This window comes from Echinops telfairi, unplaced genomic scaffold, assembly GCF_000313985.2.
Source record: "Echinops telfairi isolate 266 unplaced genomic scaffold, ASM31398v2 ScPeMD7_30;HRSCAF=105, whole genome shotgun sequence".
Taxonomy (NCBI): domain Eukaryota; kingdom Metazoa; phylum Chordata; class Mammalia; order Afrosoricida; family Tenrecidae; genus Echinops; species Echinops telfairi.
Genome location: NW_022103927.1, coordinates 3,107,152 through 3,116,520, shown reverse-complemented (window position 1 = coordinate 3,116,520; position 9,369 = coordinate 3,107,152). Strand labels below are relative to the sequence as shown.

Sequence of the window (9,369 nt, the reverse complement as noted above, 5' to 3'; positions counted from 1 at the left end):
AAAAAAAAAAAAGAAGAAGATCTCAAGACTGAAACTGAATGCTGGCTCATTCAGTGCTAGGGTACCTAATGTCGATACCCTGCACGGAGGGCCAGTCACTCTGATGGCACAGGGTTGTCCTTAGGCAGCCCTGTGATAACAAATCCCACAAGTGAATGGCTACAACAAAGAGATGCATTTTCTCACAGCTTAGGAGACTAGACATTCACATTGAGAGCCCCAGCTCCAGAGGAGGCCTGTCTCTCTCTGCCTGCTCTGTAGGTAGATCCTCTCTGCTTTCCCAGTTCCTTGAGGAGCTCCGTGTGCCTGGGTAGATCTCTTGCCCCAGCTCGATGCCTAGCTTGTGTTTAATTTCTTTTATATCAGGAGATATTGATTCAAAACACACCCTGGACGAATCCTGTTTCATTAACATAAGGCAACCCATTCCCTGATGTGATGATAACTGCAGGAATTAGGAATTGGGGCACATAACTGAGGGAGGGGGGCACAATTCAATCCGTAACTTTCTTTCCTTTGCTTTGCATCCCCCCCCACTGAATCCATGTCCTTCCCACATGCAAAACATACTATCTATATTCAAGTATAAGCCGACATGAATATCAGCCGAGGCACCTAATTTTTTTTCTCTTTTAAATCATTTTAATGGGGGCTCGTACAACTCTTATCACAATCCATGTATACATCCACCGTGTCAAGCACATTTGTACATTTGTTGCCATCATCATTCTCAAAACATTTTCTTTCTACTTGAGCCCTTAGAATCAGCTCCTCACTTTTTCCCCTTCCTCCCCAAACCCCTCCCTCACAAACCCTTGAAAATTTATAATTATTATTTTGTCATGTCTTACAGTATCCGACATCTCCCTTCATCCACTTTTTTGTTATCTGTCCCCTAGGGCGGGGATTATATGTAGTTCCTTGTGATCGGTTCCCCCTTTCTACCCCACCTTCCCCTTACCCTCCTGGTATCGCTATTCTCATTATTGGTCCTGAGGGGTTTATCTGTCCTGGATTCCCTGTGTTTCCAGCTCTTTTCTATACCAGTGTACATCCTCTGGTCTAACCTGATTTGTTAGGTAGAATGAGGATCATGATAGTGGGGGCGGGGAAGAAGCATTAAAGAACTAGAGGAAAGTTTTATGTTTCATCGGTGCTACACTGCACCCTGACTGGCTGGTCTCCTCCCCGTGACCCTTCTGTAAGGGGATGTCCAGTTGCCTACAGATGGGCTTTGGGTCTACACTCTGCACTCCCCCTCATTCACAATGATATGATTTTTTGTTTTTTGATGCCTCATACCTGATCCCATTGACACCCCGTGATCACACAGGCTGGTGTGCTTCTTCCATATGAGCTTTGTTGCTTCTTAGCTAGATGGCTGCTTGTTTATCTTCAAGTCTGTAAGACCCCACATGCTATATATTTTGATAGCCAGGCACCATCAGCTTTCTTCACCACATTTGCTTATGTATCCTCTTTGTCTTCAGTGATTGAGTCTGGAAGGTGAGCATCATAGAATGCCAGTTTAATAGAACAAAGTGTTCTTGCATTGAGGGAGTACTTGAGTGGAGGCTCAATGTCCATTTGCTACCTTAATACTAAACCTATAAATATATACACATATTGACAAAACAATAACTTATGAGTTATAAGGATTCATGATGGAAAGGGGAGTGGGGAGGGAGGGGGAAATGAGGAGCTGGTATCAAGGGCTCAAGTAGAAGGCAAATGTTTTGAGAATGATGATGGCAACAAATGTATAAATGTGCTTGACACAATGGATGTATGTGTAGATTGTGATAAGAATTGAATGAGCCCCCAACAAAATTATTTTTTTTAAACAGAAAAAAAATGCACATAGATCTATTTCATTGTCACATATAAATATATTTACATATGTATATGCCTGTATTTAGACCGAGGCACCTAATTTTACCACAAAAAACATAAAATTGTGCTGAAAAACTCAGTTTATACATGAGTCTATACTATATATACTCCATCACCATCTCCTAAAAGTCTTCAGCCAACTCCAAATGCAACACCTCATTGTCTGGATCATCTAATGACATATGGGTGCCACCTCAGGAGTCTTCCACCCTAGGGCAAAATTCTTCTTCATCTGTGAACTCGAGACATTTGGATCACAAATGATGGTTCCTAATGTCTAATGATGGAGCCTGGGGCAAGGTAGCCATTTCCACTACAAATGGGGGAAAGTGGGGATGGGGAAGAAGGGATAATGAGCATCAAGCAAGTCCAAACCCCAGCAGAACCACTTAAGCTAGTCCTCAAAGCTGAGACCATCTAGCCAATGGCCTTGCCCTCTAGACACTGGGTGTTGACCACACCGTCTTGATTCTGGGTGGAGGCCCTTGCTGCTCTGGGCTTCAACTGTGCCTCCCAGGCCTACTAGCTAGCAGCTCTGTTCCCTCAGCTGGGGGAGGTCCTACCCCTTGGACCCTGACAGACCCTGTTCTTCTGCCTTTTGGGCAGAGCAGCTCTGCCCCCCTTCAGCTAGGAGTGGTGACCCCATCCCTTTGGCACCCTTTAACAGCAGACCCAGACTCTGGAACCAAGCGGCAAAGATCCAGCCCTGGGAGGCTGTGGCCTCCCCATTTTAGATCCCGGACCCTATGGGCCCGCCCACGGAAGCCAAGAAGGCCTTCTGGTTCCTTCCAACAGTCGTGCTGATCTCCGAGCTACTCCAAGGATGCTCCTTTTCTTTTCCTAGAGGACAACAGATATTGCTTCTTCAGCCTGTTTCCTGCCCATAGAATTCCAAGAGGCAGATGTCACCCTTCGTCTGTCTGCTGCTGTCTAAGCTGATGGGCTCTCCAAGTTCATCACTTAGAAGCTCTACCTTCTGCCAAACATTTCAACCTCACTCGGACAGGCTCTGCTTCCCCACTGCATGAGAGCATCGCCCTTAGTCCATGTCCCAGGCACGTGTTTGTTCCTCATTCTCTTTTAAAGTCTCACCAGCACATGTAAGGGCCACAATTCTAGTCACAGTCTATGGCTGGTGCCATATGTCTTCTCTACGATGATCGAGACTTTGTCTATAGCTCCCCTCTCTTCTTTCTGAGCCCTCGCCTGAATTGTCTTTGATGCCCATCATTCCACCAATCTCTCCTCGAGGCAGTCTAAGCTTTTATTATTGTTAGATTTCCTGGAGTTGGTTCTGACTCATAATGATCATGTGTACAAAAGAACAAAATCGTTCCTTTGTTGGAGCCTCTTGTTGAAGCCACTGTGTCAGTCCATCTCAGTGAGGATTTCCCTCTTTTTCATGGACTCTCGACTTTACCAAGCACGATGCCCTTCTTCAGGGTCTGGTCCCTTCTGATAACATGTTCAATGAAGTCTCACCAGCCTCACTTCAAAGGAGCATTCTAGCTGTGCTTCTTCCAAGACAGATTTGTTTCTTCTTCTGACAGTCTGGCTTCTATTGTCCAGCTGGGCACTTCCATTGTGAGTAGAAGCCACTGTCAAGAAATCAAATGGTGAATTGTATTGGGAAAATCTGCTGCAAAAGACCTCTTTATACTGGACCACGTGGGTAGCGAGAAGGAGGAAGACCTTCCACAAGGTGAATGACACAGTGGCTGCAACAACGGGCTCAAACATAAGAACAATTGTGAGGCTGGCACAGGACCGGGCAGTGTTTCCTTCTGTTGTGCAGAAGGTCGCTATGGGTCACAACCGACTTGATGGCACCTGACAGCAACAAGGTGGCTTTGACCCAAGCCATGGCCTTTTCAGCTGTCCCTAACATTGACCGTAACAATGGGAATCACTGCCTGGGCTCCCTGGGAACCGTGTGTTGGCTTAGTCTCGTTTCTGTGCTGCTGGGTAACATCGTAGCCACAAGCAGCTACATGGCTCTTTCTCAGTCAGTGTTCAAGTCTGTGATGACCTGAGTGCTGTGTGAAAGCAGGTTTGCGGGGACAGGGTGACTATGTTTGTAAGATGCCATGCCAGTGCATATCAGGGTTTGTGTGACTCAGTCTGTACTGTGAGTGTGACTCTGTGGCTGACTGCCATCGTGTGAACCTGGGCCTTTACACCAAACCAAGCCAAACTCACTGCCATCGAGTCAATGCTGACTCATAGCGACCATCTAGGACAGGGTAGATCTGCCCCTGTGGGTTTCCGAGACTGGAACTGTTTGTGGGAGTAGAAAGCAGCCCTGTCTTTCTCCCTTGGAGCTGGCTGGTGGTTTCGAACTGCTGACCTTGTGGATCACAGGCCAATGCATAACCACTACACCACCTGGACTCCTTACACACGACCGGGAAATTGCCTCCTCACTCACAGCCATTTCTGAGACCAGGGCCTTGTGCTTCCTGTCCCAGTGTGACATGGTGTGACTGCCCCTGTCACTTCAGACTGTGTGCGATAGCCAGTCTGTTTTCCTGTGACACAGAGAGGTGCTCTGTGCCTCTGGGTATCAGCCCGTGTGACAGCATTGCTCTGGCGTGTCCAGGAACCTCATTCATGTGGCAGGGTAGGACTGTCTTAGGCTCTGGTTAGAGCCCTGAGCATTTGTCCCGCAGTGTAACTGGCTCCTTCTACTTGTCCCAGCAGGTAGACACAGAGATGTTAGTGTGTTAGTGTCATTGGGGTTGTGCCCCACCTCCCTATGATGGTGGGCGTCCCTGGGTGTAGGGGTGATGAGGCTATGTCTGCATGAGGGCAGAGACTGACCTCAGAAATTGTCCCATTGCATGAAGGCGACATACATAGATTTGTGTGACAGCAGCCATGAAGGTGTGCCTGGTCCCCAGGGGGTGTTGGGGCAAAGAAGGTGCCTTTACGTCCCAGTGGCTGCCTGTCCGGCTCCGGGGTTAGCGTTTTGTGGGCGCCCGCTGGCTTCACCATCCCATATCTGCAGGGGGTCCGGACCTGGGGGCTGTAGAGCTGCGCATCGAGGAGCTGCGACACCACTTCCGGGTCGAGCACGCAGTGGCAGAGGGCGCCAAGAATGTGCTGCGGCTTCTCAGCGCGGCCAAGGCCCCAGACCGCAAGGCGGTCAGTGAGGTGAGGACCAGGGCAACAGCAAGGACAGGACCATGCCAGGGGCGGGGCCTCTGAAAGCAGGTGGGTGGGTCCTGGGCGGGGCCTAAGTGAGGGGCAGGAGGCTGGTTGGGTGAGGGGCGGGACCTCCGCAAAGGGCGTGGCCCCAGCCTGGGGTGGACTCAGAAGGGTGGGGTTTAAGTCAGGGGCCAGCAGCTGCCAGGGGAAGGACTCTTGAATGCGCGCGGGGGTGAGGGTGGGGGGGCATTGCCTGAGAGCGGCCTCAGCGAGGGTCCTTGTGGGTAGATCCCTGCCTTTGAAGGAGCCTGGCATTAGGATCAAGATGGTTTAGGATCCAGGTTTCTAGGGAGAAGGAGCCTCGGGTGGGATTCAGCTGCTGTGGGTCAAGGCCTGGGGCTGCGCTTGGGGATGGGGTGTTCACTTCCCCCAGTCCAACTGCACCCCCCACCCGACCTCCCCGCCACAGGCTCAGGAGAAGCTCACCGAATCCAACCAGAAGCTCGGGCTGCTGCGGGAGGCGCTGGAGCGGCGCCTCGGGGAGCTGCCCGCCGACCACCCCAAGGGCAGGCTACTGCGGGAGGAACTCGCCGCAGCTTCGTCCGCCGCCTTCAGCGTCCGCCTGGCGGGGCCCTTCCCTGCCACGCACTACAGCACCCTGTGCAAGCCCGCCCCGCTCACAGGTGGCCTCAAACTCTGCCCATCTGACCTCCCACCCATGATTCCCCAGCTTGGGTAGCCAGGCACCCCCAGTTCGAAGTCCCTGTGTTTCCATCTGGGACGCCCACCGCCCACAGCCCTAGGTCACCACAACCCCTAGCCCACTGTAGGCCCTTCACTCGGCCCTCCCCTCCAACCTCTAGCGGTCGATGGCCTTTGCCTAGGTCACACCCTCTCGGTCTGCCGCCTCCTTGCCCTCCTCTAGCCCCCTCCAAACACCCCCCCTCCCTGCCTTGTTCCTTCAGCCCCAGTCCCATCCCTACCCCAACTCCGCTCTCAGAACCCCAGCCTTAGGCATCCAACCCAAACTTCTGAGCCCCTCTCACTCCCCCCCTTCTGACCCACGTCACTAACTCTGCCTCACCCACAGGAACTCTGGAGGTGCGTGTGGTAGGCTGCAGAGACCTCCCAGACACCATCCCCTGGAACCCCTCACCTTCGGCGGGGGCACCCGGAGCCTCCGACAGCCGCCCCCCCTTCCTGAGCCGCCCAGCCCGGGGGCTTTATAGCCGGAGCGGAAGCCTCAGTGGCCGGAGCAGCCTCAAAGCAGAAGCGGACAGCGCAGGTGCGTGGAGCATCACAGCGGGGTGGGGGGAGGTTCCCGAAGGACAGTCTGCATTGTAACACTTTCAAATGAAGGCACACGTTCAACAGTGTGTCTGTAAAGAAAGAGCAGCCAGAAACAGGACATTTGTCAGCGCCCCAGAAGCCCTTTGTCCGCATTCCTCAATTCTGCCCCAGAGGCAGCCTCTCCTCTGACCCAGGATTCTCCTTCCCTTGCTTCTCTGGGTAATTTTAGCGCCTGTGTATGCATCTGGGAACCCCCAAGAGTATGGGGTCGTTATGCCTGCTACACAGCATGGTCAGTGGATCTAACAGCTTTCATGCAGTGTTAAATGGTGTTGCCGGAAGCAATTGACTGCTCACTGTTACTGCTGTTCAACTTGTCTACTGGGTTAGATTGCGCCAGATCACAGGTTGGACAGCTTTAGGTTAAAGAGTTAATAGCATCCAGTTCACAGTCTACAGTGGATAAAATCATTCAATAGACGTTAGTGGGCTGTTTCTAGTTTGGGGCTCTTATATAAATATTACATGTGTGTCTCTTGCTGGACACTTGCATGCATTTTTCTCAACTAAATACTTAGAAGTGGATTTCTGGGACTTGCATGTAGAATAAAAATTAACTTGGATCCCTACCTCACACCACACACGTGCATACACAAATCAATTGGGAATCAAAAGACCAAACGAAGCAATTTTGATAAGATTCTATAGCTTCGTGTTCACAAAGTAGGAAGGATCTCTAATTAGGCAGACACAGGAACTCTCCATCCACATCATTTCACTTCTTAATGCCTACACCCCCTCCAGGTGAGGTCAGCACTGTGCTCAAGCTTGATAACGCAGTGGTGGGGCAAACGTCCTGGAAGCCGTGTGGCCCCAATGCCTGGGACCAGAGCTTCACCCTGGAGCTGGAGAGGGTAAGCTGAGTTAGGGGATGGCAGGTCTTACAGGAGGGGTTCCGGGCCTCAGGCACCCCAAGTGACTGTCCTCTTACTACCCCTCAAGGCACGGGAACTGGAGCTGGCTGTATTCTGGCGGGACCAGCGGGGCCTGTGTGCCCTCAAATTCCTGAAGCTGGAGGATTTCTTGGACAACGAGCGACACGAAGTGCAGCTGGACATGGAACCTCAGGGCTGCCTGGTGGCCGAGGTACAGCCCTGGCCCCGTCCTCCCCCAGCTGGTTCCTAGAACCTGCACTTTGCTAGAAAAAGCACATGTACTTCTCACACTAATCCCATAACTTCAGTTGTGACTGATAGTGTTCTGAGGTAGACATACAAACAACAAAGAAAAGAAAAAAAGGTGTTAAGGAGATTTTCATGGGAACTACAGACAAGCAGAGAGGGATTCTTTCTGCGGGGGTATTGGGATTAAAGCCTAAATCTAAACCTCCCCACCAAGGTGCAATAAACACTTGGGGCAACCGATTCCCTGTGGTGGGAGCCTCCCCTGCGCTGCAGGCTAGCAGCACCCTGTCCTCAGCCCACTAGAAGCCAGGAGCTTTCCTAACTCCCGATTGTAACAACCAAATGAGGTCCCCAGGCACTGCCAAATGTCCTCTGGTTGAGGACTCCTGACCTGTTGATATTTTTTATATGAACCACTAATAAACGATTTAAGAATAATAGTATCAGCTGACCCTTCACAGCACAAGCTAGGCGCTGTTCTCAGTCCTCATTCCTTTGCACAGCCCCCCCATAATCTGGGCTGTCAACTGAGGAGGAAACAAGCACAGGGAAGGAAAGGAACTGGTTCCTTCATTTAGCAAAATCCTTCTAGAAAATTCTTTAAATGCCCCCGCCACCCCAACATACACAGGCGCTCCATCTTATGTGTCTCCCTCTGACAACCCTACCCCTGTACAAAAGTGACCCCATCCTTGACTGAGAACCACTGAGAGAAAGGTCGCTGTTGCTGGTCAGTACCATGGAGTCGGCTCTGACTCAGCGTGACCCCATGCACAACAGAACAAAACACTGTCCGGACCTGGGGCTCCTCACAATGCTTCCGACGCCTGAGCCCATTGCTGCAGCCACGGTGTCCATCCAGCTCCTTGAGGGCCTGCCTCTTTTTTGCTGCCCCTCCCCCTTACCCAGCATGCTATCCTTCTCCAGGGACTGGACTGTTCTCTCCTGAGAACATGTCCCAAGTACGGGAGACGAAGCTTCACCATCCTGGCCTCTAAGGAGCACTCAGACTGTGCTTCTTCCAAGACAGACTTGTTTGTCCTGTTGGCAGTCCACGGTGATTTCCTTGTTCTTCTCCGGCACCACAGTTCAAATGCACCAGTAGTTCAGACCATCCTTATTCCATGTCCAGCTTTCCCATGCATATGAGGCAGTGAGAAAGAACAAGGCGCAAGTCTAACTTCAGATGGTGGGGCAGTGAGATTATCCCTCCGTCTCGGACACTATCCCACAGCAAGTGGGGAATGGAGGTAGGTGAGCCAGGGCACCAATTTAGCAGCATTCCCGTTAGCCCATAAACTTGATTTGTCACATCCTCTTTATTCTTGTGGGTCTACCACCTCGCCATCCAGTAGAACACTCCACAGATCAGTGGGAAACACTCGAGTTATCATTCTACTTAACACAATTCTTCATGTTTGCTGGACAATGACTAACAAGGGCCGAGGAAGAATGGATGCGTGTGAATTAGCAAAGAATATTAACCATACCAGCAGAACAGACCGAGTCTGTAAGGCCAGAAAGCTTCCTTGAGAGAGGATGGCCAGCGAGACATTATCTCATGGCTTTTGGACAAGTTATCAGGGGGACCAATCCCTAGAGAATGGCATCATGGTTGGTAAATTAAGGGGTCGTCCGAAAAGAAGGAGGTCTTCAACGAGGTAGATTGGCACAGTGGCTGCCACCATGGGTTCAAACATAGGAACGAGTGTGAGGATGGCATAGCAGCGGGCAGGGTTTGGCTCCGTTGGGCATTGGGTCGCTGCAAACTGGACCCCACTCAGTGACCTCGAAGAGCAGCAGTTCATCTCTCATTGTAGCACAGTTCTTTGGATGTCAACAGCCCCCCGCCCCC

At 51.3% G+C, this 9,369-nt stretch overlaps 1 protein-coding gene across 1 annotated transcript in view; it reads left to right on the top strand.

Moving 5' to 3' along the window:
* The window catches only part of PKN1 (protein kinase N1), a 29,883-nt gene that overhangs the window by 13,376 nt on the left and 7,138 nt on the right, over positions 1–9,369 (top strand). The window contains exons 5-9 of the mRNA XM_045289686.1: positions 4,901–5,046; positions 5,510–5,723; positions 6,131–6,325; positions 7,135–7,244; positions 7,333–7,476. Coding sequence (XP_045145621.1) covers positions 4,901–5,046; positions 5,510–5,723; positions 6,131–6,325; positions 7,135–7,244; positions 7,333–7,476 — 809 coding nt within the window. The remainder of the gene's footprint in view (positions 1–4,900; positions 5,047–5,509; positions 5,724–6,130; positions 6,326–7,134; positions 7,245–7,332; positions 7,477–9,369) is intronic.